The sequence below is a fragment of the Salmo salar genome, chromosome 02 (genome assembly GCF_965601325.2).
Source record: "Salmo salar chromosome 02, fSalSal1, whole genome shotgun sequence".
In the NCBI taxonomy this organism is placed as follows: Eukaryota; Metazoa; Chordata; class Actinopteri; order Salmoniformes; family Salmonidae; genus Salmo; species Salmo salar.
In genome coordinates, this window is record NC_138292.1 from 39,952,171 (window position 1) to 39,970,539 (window position 18,369).

The window sequence follows — 18,369 nt, forward strand, 5'->3', positions numbered from 1 at the left end:
TTTTAAAACTAGATCATGAAAAAAGTTTCGGTACTTATATAAATTGTGTCACGTCATCTACTGATTGAGAGAGGATCAAGTCTGTCTATGAGCGCAGCTGATGTCCCCTTATAGCACGAGCGCATCATGCCTGCTTCACTAACTCATTGCTAACTGTAGCCTGTCCTGAGGAACCACTGCACTCACTGGGAGTCTTGGCTGCATCATGTTAGCTCCACACTTATGGTGCACAAAAGTTAACACACTTGAATAATGAATGCAACATGGTATGTAGAAATGTTGAAACTGTTAGCAAAACAATGTTCATTACAGGCTAGAACACTTTACAATGCAAGAAGATACCAGTAGCTCAGACTGGTCTCATAGATTAGATGTTAATCCGAGACACTCAAATTAGTATGATATGTTTGGTATGGTTACATAAATTAGGGAAAAACCAAAAGCAGGGTGGATGGGTGTTCGAATCTCATCATGGACAACTAGCATTTTAGCAGCTACGTATTACTTAACTACTTTGCATGTTAGCTAAGCCTAACCTTAACCCTTTTAGCAAACCCTAACCCTTCCTTAACCCTCAATAACTCAATGCATGCACACACTCCTATTGAATATGCATTCATAGGCCTAGACTACATCTTGATTTACAATTCAAATAAATGATTACCATTATGTAGTTAGATTGGTAAAAACAAAGTCAAATTGATTGTATGACTATCATTGATTCATTAATCTAGGGCTCTCCAACCCTGTTCCTGGAGAGCTGCCGTCCTGTAGATTTTCAGTCCAACACCAGTTGTAAGTAACCTGATTCAGCTTATCAACCAGCTAATTATTAGAATCAAGTGCACTAGATTAAGGTTGGAGCGAAAACCTAGCTCAAAGTTCTGGTGTCGTGACAACATTACGCCAAACCCACCACTGGTGGGTGCGTGACCCAATAGCTCCATTTTCATGTCATCGGACCAATGCACCGGTTCCAATCCAAATGCCAGTGCTGTTTAGCAAACTCCAGGCATTTATATTTTTTGGATGACATGAAAACAGAGCTCTTTGGTCACACACACTAGTGGTGGATTTGGTGTCTAAATGAGAATGCATGAGCAGAAAATAACCCACTATGGTAAAATATGGTGGTGGATCTTTGATGTTATGGAGCTGTTTTGGTTCCACTGCTTCCTTGTTAAGGTCAACAGCATCTTGAACTTTACCAAGTAGCAGGACATTTTAGCCCAACCCCTGGTTGCCTCTGCCAGGAGGTTAAAACTTGGCTGCAAGTGAATCTTCCAGCAAGACAATAATCCCAACCACACTTCAAAATCCACAAAGAAATGGTTCATTGGCCAGAAAATCTATATTTTGCAATGGCCATCTCAGTCTCTGGTCTTAAACCCCATTTTGAAAACCTGTGGTTTGAATAGAGTATCACAGTATGAGTCATAATACCCAAAACCCTAGCGGTCAAACAGGGAAATGGTTCGAATTGTTTTTCTCAGAACCATTTTCCTGTTTGACCGCTAGGTTTATGGGTATTTTGACACCTCCACTGTGGGGCTCTATTGAAGAGGGCAGTCCATATGCGCAGACAAAGGATATCAAGGATCTGGAAGGATTCTGTATGGAGGAATGGTCTAAGATCCCTCCCAATGTGTTCTCCGAAAAGGGCTCTGTGCCATTATCCTTGCAATTTGAGGTATTCAAAACTGGGGTGTCAATCATTTTGACCCCTACCTTTTTTGATGAAAAAAAAATAATCTTTTTTCTCTGAGCAATTGTATTAGTATACAATTCTATAATTGTTTTGGAGCATAGCTCAATATTTGAGATATTTATTTTATACAGTCAGTTCTGCTCATCTTTATCAAGAGTGTCAATAATTTCAGACCTCCCTGTACGTCTGGTATGTGGTAAAAGGCCCCTGTAGCACAGCTCAAGACTAGAAAGTAGTGGCCTCTGAAGACCTTATCCTACTAACTGTCAATGAATGCACTTCCATTATGTTTGTTGATGCACCCCACTGAACTAGGCCTGTGCTCTATATGTAACTATGCTACATACCCCTCACTACTGTGTCTAATGCAGCCCACGGCTATACAAACCAGGGACTGATGAATTTGTCAAACAAGCCTAACGGCTAACCATGTTCATAAATTGCTTGTTTATAGGTATCTGTTTATATTTATCTGTAATGTATGTAATAAGATGTAATGCATGCATCTATGCTGTATCTCCACAGGGGTGTCAGAGTTTTTCAATATGTCGTGGATAAGGGAAGGTGAATTGAACCTCATTGAGAAGCTCTCAGCCAACATACTGAAGGTATGGTTATATATTTGCAAATGCATCCCTTCTGAGGAGATTTGAATGAATGACTCACAAGCACATTTTTATGATATGTAATATGGTTCTATCTGTATGGAATCCATCCACCCCTCTTTGGTCTCTCCCAGGCTGGCCCGATGCCCAAACATGTGGCCTTTATCATGGATGGCAACCGGCGCTACGCCCGCAAGCGTCAGGTGGAGCGCCAGGAGGGCCACACACAGGGTTTTGACAAACTGGCAGAGGTGAGGTTCCCAGGGGACATCGGTGTCATGCCATGATGTCGTCATTGTTCTTTCTATCATAGTTGTTCTCATTCATACGGTCCCTTTTGCATGAGCTTTCACATTGTCTTAGAAAGGTAGGTAACTGCACTTCAACCATATTCTTCACCATTACCATCATAACATGTATTTGTATACGGCTGTCACCAAATACATTAGAAATACATACTACTCTAATGTTGGCTTTACTGATGACCAACCTTGGTGGCTCCTCCCTTTAGACACTACACTGGTGCCTGAACCTGAGCATCCATGAGGTCACCGTGTACGCCTTCAGCATCGAGAACTTCAAGCGGTCTAAAGACGAGGTGGACGGCCTGATGGAGCTGGCCAAGCAGAAGTTCATCAGACTTCTAGAAGAACAGTGAGTGTCAGAACAGAGGAGCCAGAGTGCTTCCATTAATGGTGCATAGGTGTGGGAGTCCCAGTGAGTGGGAGAGAAAGCAGCATAGCTAACCCATCATTTAGCAGGTATCTTTCCACAGAAAATCTAAAAGGGCTCCAGGCAGATGTTTTACAGACACTTTAATTAAAAACTCGACAAGGAGGATGTTTCAGTAATTCACTTGGCCCAGGGTTTCACTTGGGCCAGACAACGGGAAGATAAAAATTTACTGGCCATTTGAGAAATGTACCGGATCCATATTCATTGGGTGCGTACACCATTAGGGAATCCACCCATGGTGCTCAGAATAACAGAAATCACATTTAGATTATGGTAATTCATCTTAACAGGACATGCAACTCCTGTAATGAAGCAGCCAATAAAACGTAATTTTGAAACATTTGCCTAAATGGATTTCGCAGGAAAACACCATTCTAAACAGCACAGCTTATGAGAGTGGTTCCAAATGTGCCGAAATGATATAACTACTCCTGTCGATACAGAAATTAATAAAATCATTCAAAAAATCTTCACCAGAAAGCATGACTTAGCCACAGAGGAATCGAGGATCATTGTCTTCTTTTAAAAATGGCTGTGGATTGTTTCAAATCACAAGCTAGTAGGCCTATGCCTATTTGCAATTTGGGCAGCGTGTGTGGTAATAGGCTTAGCTGATTACTGAGTTGCGGTTGTCAGTGAAAAGCATCTCAAATGTGTGTGAAGATAAGTGTCTTGGGTATAATTTAAAATGTTGAGACAAGAAGAAAGGGCGGGGTATTTGTCAGAAGATAAAGGAGAGTCTCTTTCTAGAATGGCTCCGCTGTCTCGAGTAAATTCTTGAGCATTTATTGTGTGAATTGTTTGCCCTTTGATTGTTTATTTTTATCAATTTGCCCATTACATATGTGTACACTGAGTATACCAAACACTAGGAACACCTGCCTAATATTGAGTTGCAAAAAAATCATTCTTTAACCTGTCTCATCCCCTTCATCTACACTGATTGAAGTGGATTTAACAAGTGACATCAATAAGGGATAATAACTTTAATCTGGATTCACTTGGCCAGTCTATCATGGAAAGAGCAGGTGTTCATAATGTTTTGTATAAGCTGTGTATGTCACCAGTAGTAAATATACCGTTAATCACTGTCATGTGGTTACATACATTTCTGTTCCCGTTCTCGAAGTGGAAACGCGATTTGCGGAGTTCACAACCTGCTATACACTTGTGAGGAACATGCTTTGGTTAATTTCATAAACATAATTTATGAGGTTTTTTTTTTGTTGTAATTTGTGTAATTTTCTTTTGTTTGCTCCATGTGAATGATGATCATGTGTCTGTTTCTTTGTCCTGTTAATGCACGCATACAAGTACGGAAATAGAGTAAAGTCAACGAAGTTGTTTTTTTAAACATCCATTGCGAATGATAATGAAAACTATTAAAAATATGGTTCCTCACAGTAGGCTATTTGAACAATCTCCCCTTCGATATTCACCAAGCGTCGGTGTGAAAGAGCAAAATTTAATGATCTGATGAGCCCATATATCCAGTGGAAACTTCATCAAATACCTGAACACTTTTCCCTTAGGCAAAAACGGCTGTCTGGGCCGAGCTCACTAGCACGGGAAACGGGCCTGGAATAGACTAGTTGATAACATGTTGCAAGTTCACTATCGAAATCTTCCGGCCAGACAGTTGATTGATTTGATACAAATGTTGCACTTTACAATGGCTCAAGTCAAGATAGGAAGGGAGGCCGAGTAGAGAGATTAATGTGATTTGAAAGAACATGAATGTATGTTTTTATTTTGTCGACTATGTATTTTTACTTAGTTGATTATTTAAGTTATAGGCGATGAGTTCAATGCGCTCATTTCTTTGGCCGCCAATGGATCGTCAATGCGTCCATATGGCAGAGGCTGGTGCTCTCGCATTAGTAGAATTTTAACTCAGATTTGTATCATTTTAATTCGGATTTGTATGATTTAACCACGTGACAATGATTTTGAGAAACGAAAACATTATTGAAATGAAACTGTTACACGAAAATGCGCATATGCGTTTCCATGGTCGGATTTTGCCGAAAGGCTACATTTCAGCAATCTTTTATTTATATTTATTTTACCTTTATTTAACTAGGCAAGTCAGTTAAGTACACATTCTTAGTTACAATGACGGCCAAACCCGGACGACGCTGGGCCAATTGTGCGCCGTTCAAACAATTTAAGTATGTTTTCAAAATGCGTACTGCCTCCCGCTTACATGTAGAAGCGCTGATATCCTGTTGCCTGCACTTAAATGCTGAATGGGAGACGCGCTTCAATTATCAGTTTGAGAAATAGACTATATATATATATATATTACATGGGATTGCATTTAGAATTGTTGTGCAATGATGGGCTTACAAATACAACAACCAGCTGAGTAGCTGCAGGAGACATCTCTCTCAAAATAGCATCTTTATGCTGTGTGCATGTGATAGTCATCATGTATTTTATTAATCCAACAACTAATGAAAATACACACCAATTAAATTATGCAAATTAACCGATAGACTGACTGGTATTTCCATAAATTATTTTACAATGGGATTTTTTTTCCTACTGGTCATTTTGGCCAGCAACAGTTTTATTTATCAGCTGTTCATTTTCGGGGGACCAAAAGCCATCCTGACTTGGTCATGTCTGATCTCTTCCAATCCAGGGAGAATCTGGAGAAGCATGGGGTGTGCATCCGGGTGTTGGGAGACCTGACTCTACTGCCTCTGGACCTGCAGCAGCATATAGCCCGGGCTGTGGTGGCCACCAGGACTCACAACAAGTAGGCATCGCCACCTCATCATCCTGCTGCTCCTCACTTCTCTGAGGTGGCTGTGAGCTTGTGTGCAGCCATCTGAAAAACATTGTAGTTTTGACAAATGCATCAAGGTTTATTGCAGATGTTGGACTGCAGTTGTTTATAATGCAATGCAATTTCTCTATGCATAAAACAACACATGGCCTTCTGTTCAGTCATCTAAGATGGCTTCTCGAGTGGCTTCTTATAGCTGTAATAACTCATTTATTAACGGCCCACCCTCTTTTGCCAACAGATGCTTTCTGAACGTGTGCTTTGCCTACACCTCAAGACATGAAATTGCTAATGCTGTCAGAGAGATGGCTTGGGGCGTGGAGCAGGGACTTATCAAATCCAGGTAAACTACTTCAACAGAGATTCAGAAGAGGAATATTACATAAGAGTGCATTCATGGCCCTCTCAAATATCATTGTTCAATTTGCATTATCAGAGATCTAGATTTGTTTTCTGAATTGGCAGTTCATCGATTGTTTTTCTGCGCTTTTCTATTGTTTCTCAAATTACTGCATCGCCTGGTTCACCAACGACTTCTCAGATAGAGTTCAGTGTGTCTAATTGGATGGCCTGTTGTCTGGACCTCTGGCAGTCTCTATGGGGGTACCACAGTGTTCAATTCTCGTTCCGACTCTTTTCTCTGTATATATCAATGATGTCGCTCTTGCTGCGGTGGTGATTCCTTGATCCACCTTTACGCAGACGACACCATTCTGTATACATCTGGCCCTTCTTTGGACAGATGTGTTAACAAACCTCCAAACGAGCTTCAATGCCATACAACACTCTTTCTGTGGCCTCCAACTGCTTTTAAATGCTAGTAAAACTAAATGCATGCTCTTCAACTGATCGCTGCCCGCACCTGCCCTGCCGTCCAGCATCACTACTCTGGATGGTTCTGACTTAGAATATGTGGACAACTACAAATACCTAGGTGTCTGGCTAGACTGTAAACTCTCCTTCCAGACTCATATTAAACATCTCCAATCCAAAATTAAATCTAGAATCGGCTTCCTATTTCGCAACAAAGCCTACTTCACTCACGCTGCCAAACATACCCTTGTAAAACTGACTATCCTACCGATCCTTGACTTCGGCGATGTCATTTACAAAATAGCATCCAACACTCTACTCAGCAAACTGGATGCAGTCTAACACCATGCCATCCGTGTTGTCACCAAAGCTCCATATACCACCCACCACTGCGACCTGTATGCTCTCGTTGGCTGGCCCTCGCTTCATATTCGTCGCCACTAGGTAAAGCTCCGCCTTATCTCAGCTCACTGGTCACCATAGCAACACCCACCCATAGCACGTGCTCCAGCAGGTATATCTCACTGGTCATCCCCAAAGCCAACACCTCCTTTGGCCGCCTTTCCTTACAGTTCTCTGCTGCCAATGACTGGAATGAATTGCAAAAATCGCTGAAGTTGGAGACTTATATCTCTCTCACTAACTTTAAGCATCAGCTATCTAAGCAGCTTACCGATCGCTGCAGCTGTACACAGCCCATCTGTAAATAGCCCATCCAACTACCTACCTCATCCCCATATTGTTTTTATTTACTTTTTTAGCTTTTTTGCACACCAGTATTTCTACTTGCACATCATCATCTGCACATCTATCACTCCAGTGTTAATTTTCTAAATTGTAATTACTTCGCTACTATGGCCTATTTATTGCCTTACCTCCTTACTCCATTTGCACACACTGTGTATAGATTTTTCTATTGTGTTATTGACTGTACTTTTGTTTATCCCACGTGTAACTCTGTGTTGTTTTTTGTTGCACTGCTTTGCTTTATCTTGGCCAGGTCGCAGTTGTAAATAAGAACTTGTTCTCAACTGGCCTACCTGGTTAAATAAAGGTGAAATGTATATATATTTTTTTTAAGTCTTGTCTTGGTTGTTGTGTCCAGTGATGTGTCGGAGGCCCTGCTGGGTCAGTGTCTGTACAGCAGTAATTCCCCCAATCCTGATCTGCTCATTCGCACGTCTGGAGAGGTGCGACTCAGTGACTTCCTGCTGTGGCAGGTAAGGACAAAGATACTCCTTACTAGCTGTTTCCAGCGTGATGTTGAATGCTAATGAGATTAGCCTCTTGCCTAGCATCCTCTTTGGTAAGGACAAGACTTACTTCCTGTTCAGTGACTTCAGTAACCGACAATGGAGCCTCTGGTTTAGCTGCCTCTCCCACTACCTCGTGACTGTTCTTTGTAAATGTAGGCTGTCTGGTGTTACCCATGGGGATTATTCAGTGGGGTGCAATGTTTATAGAATGTTGCAGATAGAAATGTAATATTTTTTTGTCTGCGCTGTCCTGTAGACGTCCCACTCCTGCTTAGTGTTCCAGTCAGTCCTGTGGCCAGAGTACTCCTTCTGGAATCTGTGTGATGCCATTCTGCAGTATCAGCTCAATCACAGACCTCTTCAGGTATGAACTCTCTCTCTTTCCTTCATTCATCCCCCACATACATTCCACCGTACGATATTTACCCAACCTTTAAATGTGTGTGCACTTTTGCCACAAATGTTTGGCACAGTATTTCAAGTTGTATTTCCAGCATTGAGCGAGAATTCATTAGCAGGATCATCTGAATACCTGTAGTAAACTACTGTGTTGTGTGGAACACTGTGATCTGCTTGAATGACTGATCCCTATGTTTGTTGCAGAAAGCCAGAGATCAACACAGAGAGGGACAGGCCCTACAGCAGCTTGAGGCAGACCGGGCCTGTGTAGCAGACCTCCTACAGCACCACGGCAATGGAAAGCCCCTGGATGCCCAGAGGAGACAGGAAGCACTGCTCAACTACACTGCCAGCCGAGAGGAACGGGTTCAGGACTTCCTTGGTGCACTCCAGCACAAGAGAGACTCCTTCCTTACTGACTTAACCAGCCAAGCTGCTCTGGCATAAGGAGGGGAACACAATGCTCCCCATCTTGAATTGGGGGAGCAATCCCATCTCTCCCCTAAAGGGCTGAGTGGTTTGAAACTTCTTATTTTGTATGAGTGATTTTACCCCTATGGGGCTGCTGTATGTGGGATATTTATATGTGTATTCTAAGTCTGATCAAAGTCTAATAAAAATATAAGTCTGGTAAAGAGCTAATGATTCTATAACTTGTTCTGTAAAATCTGTCCGTCAAATGCATGCCATAGATATTCTCTTTGAACTGATATTCACAATTGAATCGGAGTACTCACTCACAGACAAGATACACATCGGAGACCACCATTTACCACAGCACCAGCTACACTACATGACCAAAAGTATGTGGACACCTGATCGTTGAACATCTCATTCCAAACTCATGGGCATTAATATGGAGTTGGTCCCCTGCTTCGCTGCTATAACAGCCTCCACTCTTCTGGGAAGGCTTTCCACTAGATGTTGGAACATTGCTGCGGGGATTTGCTTCCATTCAGCCACAAGAGCGTTAGTGAGGTCGAGTACTGATGTTGAGGGATTAGGCCTGGCTTGCAGTCGGCGTTCGATGGGGTTAAGGTCAGGGCTTTGTCAAGTTATTCCACACTGATCTCGACAAACCATTTCTGTATGGACCTCCAGTTTGTGCACGGGGGCATTGTCATGCTGAAACAGGAAAGGGGCTTCCCCCAAACTGTTGCCACAAAGTTGGAAGCACAGACTTGTTTAGAATGTCAGCGTTAAGATTTCCCTTCACTAAAACTAAGGGGCCTAGCCTAAACCATGAAAAACTGCCCCAGACCATTATTTCTCCAAACTTTACAGTTGGCACTATCTTTTGGGGCTGGTAGCGCACTCCTGGCATCTGCCAAACCCAGATTTGTTCGTCTGACTGCTAGATGGTGAAGTGTGACTTGTGAGCCGTTGTTGCTCCTAGACGTTTCCACTTCACAATAACAGCAGATCAGGGCAGCTCTAGCAGGGTAGAAAGTTGACGAACTGACTTGTACAACGTTGCAAGTCACTGAGCTCTTCAGTAAGGCCATTCTACTGTCAGTGTTTGTCTATGGTGATCGCGTGGCTGTGTGCTCCATTTTTATACACCTGTTAGCAATGGCTGTGGCTGAAATGGCCCAATGTGAGTGTCCACATACACTTGTATATATAGTGTATGTGTGCTGGACTGGTCAAGTAAAATTTTCAATGAATGTCATTGTGCAATAACTGTTTTATGGTCATGAATGTCCATATTTAACATGAAAACTATATTTTTACCAGGTTTCTTTATCTTGCAGAATAAACGTGATTATGTTCATTTAGTTTAATGTACATTATGCTACTTATATTCATAACAAATTGTACATCCAAATGGATGATTTGTAACATGGGTAACTTTTTATATTGTATCTTGGATCATTGAGGGGTGATGTACACTGCAGGCATAAAGTTTATAAACCCAGAGGCGCAACATCGCGAGACTGCCTGGAACGCTTGCGAAGCATATCAAGCAGACAAGGCCGAGGTTTGGGGTTAAATAAATCAATGACAGAAGTGAAACATTCTTCCTTGGTTGTTAATTTTCTCGAAATGTAGGCACAACCCAATGTATTAAGTAGTTGAACATGTTATTACTCCAACTTTGTGAAATTGACCAACTGACACGTTTTAATTGTCGTCAAAAACAACTGAATTGAAATGGTACCTATGATTTGATGGCCTGCAAATGCGCAGTCCTGAGCGAGACGAACCTTAGACACGATGACGTGTTTCGGCGCCTGAGTTTAGCTAGCCATCGTAGCCATGACATCGCCTACAAGCGTGATCGGGGATTTTTATTGGAGAAGCAGTTTTTCCATATCTTCATACTGTACTGTCTTTGCTGCAGTCTGCCGATCCTGCAGAAACCACGCCACCTTGTTACAGCGGTGGTATTTTTCATGCACTCTCTCTTTAAGAACATGGAGACGCCCACAAACACGTGATTTGTTTTCATCCAATGTCTGACTTCAAAATATAAAAACTGGTTCAAACCGGTTTCTATCTTATATTTTACATTCGGTCATTATTTTACATTCACCATTGTTGCATTGCTAACGTGGCTAGAAGAGCTTAGTGAGATACCCAACAACTTCCATAAAAAAAAAAAAATTGGAATTGTGTTGCAATTCCCGAACAATCATCAATATGCCTAAAAGAAAGGTAAGGAATGCTTAATTTTCCGGGTAACAAATATATTTGTATTTTTTTGGCTTGCATCTTTCCGTTTTAAAATTGCATTTGGTCTCTTCATCAGTACTGTATGTCGTCGTTTAGAAATGGCGGCAAAATGGGTCATCCTCTCAACGCAGTCATCAATATATCAAATAAACCGTATAAAAAAAGGACAATTACATAAGAAATAAAGTGTTAAGATATTAACCATATTTATTAAGGTTATTCGTCCTACATTGACCATACCTATGACAAGTTCATCCACTAAGTACGATTTGTGCATCACGCGCTAGGTGCTTCTTGGAAGTTGTGAAGAAGCTCGCGGGGCTCAACTGCTCTATTTCATACATTTAACGATTTAACTTTAATTTGTGTAGTTCAATGTGCTGCCTGCGAGCTTCTCGGTGTCTAGTTTTCTAGTCATGTTTGAGGCAGGCTTGAATCAGTGAGCCACAAAAATTGGTGGGAAAAGATGCTTGGTCGTTTTTCAATCATTTGCACCCGACTCAACACTTAAATGCAATATTATGAATCCTTTACTTTACCAGTAAATACTAATTTCTTGCTAATGCATTTTTTTTTCAACAAACATTAGCTAGAGTTGTTAACGTTAACTTGAGTCATTTTCCCCAGCCCTGCTAATTTGAACGTCAGGCTGCCATCTTTGCATAGCCAACATTAGCTAGCATCTTTGTGCATGCACAAACAGCATATGAGCGGGTGCTTTTCAATGACCTTTTCTATTGGGTTTATCGTTGAACCTCAAAGTTGAAAAAAAAAACGACAAAAAAAAAACATCACTGCATCTTTAGCCGCTTTAACTTCGTCGAAATAATGTCGATAGGTAAATTTATTGAGCGCGAACTTCATCTTGTTGAAGGCTGTCGGGCGCCAATTGACGCAAAACAAAGGAAGTGCCAAGCGCGCTCGACTGTTGTGACAGGACAGATTTGAATTTGAATATGCGCGGGAATTCCTTCGAAGTCAGAAGTAGCCTAGAACAAGTGGAACTGTATGTCGTAAAAAATGTGTGGCTAACTCGCTCACTGTGGTGTATGTAATCCGTTAAGCAAAATATACATTATACAAAAGCCCAGCATGTTCTCTGGGGATGTGATGCTTCATTTTGATCAAAGGGGCCCTACATAGAGTAAGAGAGGGCAACAATGGACATAACATCCGCTCCGGTTACCTTACTTTTTGAAAAGGACCTATGCTCTACTACCCAGGCATATGTAGTACTGTCTGATACATTAGCTGAATTTATTTATTATTCAACATATTTAAAATGTGCTTTAGGAATTCCATTTCCTCCCAGTTTCTAAACATTTTTCTTCTGTTTTTTTCTTCTGTTTTCAGAGTGCTACCAAGGGCGATGAGGTATGCATACAAGTATTCACAATGTTAATTCTAAACTGTTAACTAGTGTATTTGTTTATAATTTTTACACTTTAACTGAACTACAGCTTACAAATGCTGTATAGGATGTTCATAAAGTCTTGAGAAATTTGCTCTACATAAATGCTTCACAGATCATTTGTAAACACAATTTTATACATAAAGGGTGATATAAAAAGTTGGTGCTTTGTCAAATGTGGCATTACTCGTTTGAAACCCTTTATAAAGCATGACATTTGCTTATGAATGATAATTTGCCGACACATCTATGCAATCATTATTTATGAAGGCTTCCTTATGCTTTAAAAGTTGTAGTTTGTTAAAGTGGAGTCGTTTATAGTAGTAGTTGAGTCATGGTTAGATATGTAAAATGTGTTTCTTTCTTCAGCCTGCAAGACGTTCAGCGCGTTTGTCATCTGTAAGTATTACCGTTGAAATAGGCTACTTTAGGATCTGTACATTTCTTTGTATTGCAAGCTCGTGTTACTTACCCTAATTGCCGTCTTATTTTTTTTGCAGAGACCTGCGCCAAAACCGGCGGCCAAACCCAAAAAAGCGGCAGCACCCAAAGTATGTTAAATATTTGTTTCATGTCTTTTATTAATAAAGTTCAACTTGTTGGGGTTCTTCACTGTGCTGTTTTTGCATCTAGAGTTTATTAGCGGTTGTGTTAACCCTTGGCCTAAGCGTTATTGATTCCTGACCTTTGGCACCAACTCAGAAGTTGTCCTGTTATATTTCTTTAACAGCCACATGAGGGAAAGCTTCATAAAAAGAATTCAAGTATTTGGCGCTGCTGAGCATTTGACAAGATGCATAACATCTTGAAGGAAGTGAGAAGAGAGAGAAAATACATTTACTCTTTCAGTCAGTGGCTAATGGGTTTTTTCTTCTTCAGAAGGCAGTCAAAGGAAAGAAGGCTGCTGAGAACGGTGATGCCAAGGCTGAGGTTTGTTTCCTGAAAGGATCTGTTTGCTATCTCTATTCAATGTGATTCTTCCCCCGCCCCCCCCTAGGGTTTAGATTTGGTTTCACTTTAGGCTGTACATGACTGTCTGCAATCCATCAGTTACCCTTACCAGAAACAAACAACACTGCCCCTTGATGGGGATTCAACCTCTTAGGGGATGTGATTCATTCCGCCCACCTGTACATGCATGCATTACTTATTTGATGGGCGCTCAACTCAATTATGTGTGAATTGTGGAATGATATTAACCAAGCAGTTCTGTGGAAATTGTTATTACACTGTTATTATAGTGTTGAGGTTCTATGTAATTTATTTGCTTCCTGCCCTTCTGGCATAAGTTAGTGCATGTAATTGAATTGATTTGCACAAAAATAACTGGTCTTTAGAAAATATATTATTTTCACTACAACAATACAGTTGGCCTACAGGGTTAGATGCACTTCGATATACGTAATTAGTTGGTTTCTTATTTTCTATCCTCTTTTTTAACTTTCTTCGCAAGGTTATTTATTGCATACAAGCTTTTTTTTGTGTGTATGTCTGAAATAAGTCCATTCTTCATTTCTAGGCGAAAGTTGAGGCCGCTGGAGACGCCAAATGAAGAACTGTTTGAAGTTGTGATCATTCTGTGTACTTGGTGACTGTACAGTTTAAAATAAGTATTTTTTACCAAGTTTTTTTTATATTAAAAGATATCATTTATAGTTCATTGTGGGCTTACATTTGAGGTAATGAAGCTGTTCCAAGGGGTTCTCATGTTCATATCCATTTTTATGCCTTGTTTAAATGAATACCGTCCATATCCTGTCCAAGTAAAAATTTTACCCGTCTAAACCATTTTTAACTGCTGAATGTTATTTTCCTACATAAATCCAAACATTTAAGGCAGCTAAAGTGTGTTTCTAAAATGTTTTAAGAGGAATAGGGTTTTTGCCACTCCTTTTTAGTTTTTTAATATTCATTAATTACTTACCAAATGTTTTGAATCAACATCAGCGCTTCTCATTCAGGAGACATAAGACCGTTTGAAGTAATCACTAACTTGTATTAGGTCAACACACAAAATCAAACAAAATTTAATAATGTGAACTTAATCATTTGTTCTATTGTTTATTTTATTAAATTGTTCTGTAAAAACAGTGGAAAGAGCTATTGTGACTCCTATGAAATTTAAATGTTCTTGAATAAAATGATAAAAAGGCTGTTTTTATTTGATTTAGTTAAATATCACAGCAAATCATTATCAAACATTCTTTGTTAGTTGTTGACATGCTAGTTTGTGCACAAGTCCACATGTTTTCTAGACCTGTCACTGGCCTATTGGGCAGGGACATCAACTGCTTCCTCGCTCTAGATGGGGGACCCCAGACGTGCGTGCTCAGCTGGTGCCATTTCCTGTGAGAAAAATGAAAGTGGATGGATTTTATTATTCTCTTGGATTACAATAGAGGCCTTTTCTCTGCTGCCATAAAAATGCATTACCTACCAATTCCCCCTCTATAGAGCATCTGCGACTGTGTCAGCAAAAGTATGTTTTCTCTGCTATGTGGGGGTTCTGTGTTGTAGTTTTTCTACCACTGATCCATCCCTTTGTCCATAAATGTAATGCATGGCTAAGGGGTATACAGTGCATTAGGAAAGTATTCAGACCACTTGGCTTTCCATAGTTACATTACAGCCTTATTCTAAAATGGATTACATAGTTTTTTCCCCCCTCAATATACACACAATACCCATAATGACAAAGCATAAACCGGTTTTTAGACATGTATATATATTTCTTAACTGAAATCTAATTTACATAAGTATTCAGACCCTTTACTCAGTACTTTGTTGAAGTACCTTAGCAGCGATTACAGCCTAGAGTCTTGGGTATGACACTACAAGCTTGGCACACCTGTATTTGGCGAGTTTCTCCCATTCTTTGCAGACCCTCAAGCTCTGTCATGTTTGATGGGGAGCGCTGCTGCACAGCTATTTTCAGGTCTCCAGAGATGTTCAATTGGGTTCATATTTGGCCTTTGGCTGGGCCACTCAAGGACATTCAGAAACTTGTCCCGAAGCCATCCTGCGTTGTCTTGGCTGTGTGCTTAGGGTCGTTGCCCTGTTGGAAGGTGAAGAAACTTCACCCCAGTCTGAGGTCCTGAGCACTTTGCTCCATTCATCTTTCCCTCGGTCCTGACTAGTCTCCCAGTCCATGCCGCTAAAAAACATACCCGCAGCGTGATGCTGCCAACACCATGATTCACCGTAGGGATGGTGCCAGGTTTCCTCCAGATTTGGCATTCAGGCCAAAGAATTCAATCTTGGTTTCATCAGCCCAGATAATCTTGTTTCTCATGGTCTGAGAGTCCTTTAGGTGCCTTTTGGCAAACTCAAAGCGGCCTGTCATGTGCCTTCCGTCTGGCCACTCTACCATAAAGGCCAGATTAGTGGAGTGTTGCAGAGATGGTTGTCCTTCTGGAAGGTTCTCCCATCTCCACAGAGAAACTCTGGAGATCTGTCAGAGTGACCATCGGGTTCTTTGTCACCTCCCTGACCAAGGCCCTTCTCCCCTGATTGCTCAGTTTGGACAGGCGGACATCTCTAGGAAGAATCTTGGTGGTTCCAAACTTCTTCCATTTAAGAATGATGGAGGCCACTGTGTTCTTGGGTACCTCTAATGCTGCAGACATTTTTTGGTACCTTTCAGCAGATCTGTGCCTCGATACAATCCTGTCTCGGAGCTCTACGGACAATTCCTTTGACCTTATGGCTTGGTTTTTTGCTCTGATATGCACTCAACTGTGGGACCTTAAATAGACAGGTGTGTGCCTTTCCAAATCATGTCCAATCAATTGAATTTGCCGCAGGTGGACTCCAGTCAAGTTGTAGATTCATCTCAAGGATGATCAATGGAAAAGAGGATGCACCTGAGCTCAATTTTGAGTCTCATAGCAAAGGGTTTGAATATTTATGTAAATAAGGTAATTCTCTTTTTTATTTGTTATACATTTGCTAAAATTTCTAAAACCTGTTTTCACTTTGTCATTATTGGGTATTGTATTTTGGAATAAGGCTGTAATGTAACAAAATGTGGTAAAGGGGAAGGGGTCTGAATACTTTCCGAATGTGCTGTTGAATCTGACTTGATTTCAATTTGACATTAGACCTCAGTGATACCTTTTAGCCTCCAATCGAGGGCAGTGTCTGACCAGAATTAAGGGACTTTAATCAGTGGCTTGCCTATCCACCAGATGTCTTTCTTATCGCCAGCACTTTAGATTGACATAAGGAGAGACCTGTTAGTGTTTTCAATTTACATACATTGTACTTAGAGTTAATATATAGCCATTTTATGGTGGTTAAAAAATACATCCAACCATTTGCCTACCAAACTTTGCAACATCAGCATGGCTAGGCCCTAACACATTTTGGTAAATTAGAAGGATAGCCTCTCCACCCTAACGTGGGAATTAGGAAAAATAGTGAGGCAAGTGACTATATTTTCAACCAAATAGGAGAGTGTATGATGTGCCTCTCCCTACAGTGGGATGTCACAGACAGACACAACACTCGCTCCACGAACCAGGGGCCCAATATGACTGGCAAATAGATGTAAACCTTTGAGTGTCGCTATCCAAAACACAAGCCTACACAGTACAGTATACAGTATAAATCCGAGTCAGCGGAAGACTGTACAGTCAGCAGAGAAGCAAAACATAGAAACATGTGTCCTTGACGCTGCCTATACGAGAGGGGTTGGACCTAAATGTGGGACTGGCCTGTAGATCATGTATCAAAATGAACAGATGAGGATTTCACACCACCGTCATTCGGGTAAGGGATAGTGAATGTGCTCTCCTCTATGGCGCAGGTCTCACACGTTGGACTGGTGCGCCTTTTTCAAATAGTGTGGGCCTAATGGAATTCCCTATAGTCAGGTTGCACTTAATGGACAAGACACGGGAATTAACGAATGAAAACAAAGTGAAAGCAGCCCTTTCAACTGAAAAGAAACAGAGCCACCGTAAATGTGTTATGAAACAACTGAACTACCGAGACACCACAAGGGATGTTTGTCCACCTCCACCCTGCAAACTTGATACATTCCGCTAAGTTCATGTGACTAGCATGAAGGGGGAGGGGATGGCAAATGTTAAGCTATATGCATTGGCCTACTAGCAGTTATTTGTGGGTAACTACCCAAATGGGGACTAGCTGGGAAGAGGCGGGAGTGGGAAAGTTTCACCCAAGGAGAACAAATTATGAAGAGGGTAAAGCAACCTAAAAGGAAAGAGGAAGATGGGGGTTGCTGAGAGTTATGCTATTTGTTCTAGGATAGTGTTGACAAGAGGAATAGATATGAACATTCCACATTTCTTTAGGTCTATTTAAGCAATTGTAGTTGTATTTAAGACACAACGCAGAGTGCCTGGACACAGCCCTTAGCCGTGGTATATTGGCCATATACCACAAACCCTGAGGTGCCATATTGCTATTATAAACTGGTTACATAATACACTGGTTAACGTAATTATAGCAGTAAAAATACATGTTTTGACATACCCGTGGTATACCCTGGTGAAGACAGCTTGTCTGTTGAAACGTTGATTATATTATTCCATCTGAGCTCATAGATTGTGCAGCTCTCCTTTTTCATAAATTCTGATATACCATGGCTGTAAGCCAATCAGCACCCAGTTTATAATAATGTATAGCTTCTGTCTTACATCACCACGGCATTAGACCAGGGGCCAAAAGTGTGACACCAATCAGGCTCCGAGAACTGGAGTTGCCCATCCCTGCCTTATACTAGAATGCAACTACTTACAACAAGCCTACACAGCGGAACACTAAACTAACCTTTCGTGTGCTAAATGTCTGTCTGTTGCGCGTTGGCTCAATAACTTATTTTCAGTCAACGAAAGCAATACAATACTTTCATGTATAGGACAAACGTATTAATGACCAATAAAGAAACATTCTTTCTCCGACTAGAAATACGTGTTATCGATCACACTAGGCGAGCATATTCTATT

At 41.0% G+C, this 18,369-nt stretch overlaps 1 protein-coding gene and 3 long non-coding RNA genes across 8 annotated transcripts in view; 2 read left to right on the forward strand and 2 right to left on the reverse strand.

The window, feature by feature from the left end:
• The window catches only part of dhdds (dehydrodolichyl diphosphate synthase), an 11,696-nt gene extending 2,733 nt beyond the window's left edge, over window positions 1-8,963 (forward strand). For 3 of the 5 annotated variants that reach the window (XM_014166401.3, XM_014166374.3, XM_045704064.2), the window contains 8 exons: window positions 2,234-2,316; window positions 2,448-2,564; window positions 2,825-2,967; window positions 5,696-5,812; window positions 6,084-6,185; window positions 7,761-7,875; window positions 8,168-8,275; window positions 8,515-8,963. In XM_014166401.3, coding sequence (XP_014021876.1) covers window positions 2,254-2,316; window positions 2,448-2,564; window positions 2,825-2,967; window positions 5,696-5,812; window positions 6,084-6,185; window positions 7,761-7,875; window positions 8,168-8,275; window positions 8,515-8,757 — 1,008 coding nt within the window. In that variant the 5' untranslated portion in view covers window positions 2,234-2,253 and the 3' untranslated portion in view covers window positions 8,758-8,963. Of the gene's footprint in view, window positions 1-734; window positions 796-2,233; window positions 2,317-2,447; window positions 2,565-2,824; window positions 2,968-5,695; window positions 5,813-6,083; window positions 6,186-7,760; window positions 7,876-8,167; window positions 8,276-8,514 lie in introns of all 5 variants that reach the window. The other 2 variants (XM_014166410.3, XM_082962901.1) reach the window with 1 other exon arrangement.
• On the reverse strand, window positions 5,469-10,691 carry LOC123729300 (uncharacterized). Its single transcript, XR_006761045.2, has 2 exons — window positions 10,472-10,691; window positions 5,469-5,884 (listed from the first exon to the last, which is right to left on the reverse strand). It is a non-coding gene; the product is annotated as an uncharacterized LOC123729300 (long non-coding RNA).
• A 2,215-nt stretch (window positions 10,692-12,906) lies between these two features.
• On the forward strand, window positions 12,907-13,328 carry LOC106582879 (uncharacterized). The gene is made up of 2 exons (XR_001323397.1): window positions 12,907-12,948; window positions 13,277-13,328. It is a non-coding gene; the product is annotated as an uncharacterized LOC106582879 (long non-coding RNA).
• A 960-nt stretch (window positions 13,329-14,288) lies between these two features.
• Window positions 14,289-18,217, reverse strand: LOC145861135 (uncharacterized). The gene is made up of 2 exons (XR_014380974.1): window positions 17,897-18,217; window positions 14,289-14,743 (listed from the first exon to the last, which is right to left on the reverse strand). It is a non-coding gene; the product is annotated as an uncharacterized LOC145861135 (long non-coding RNA).
• Window positions 18,218-18,369: the final 152 nt, after the last annotated feature.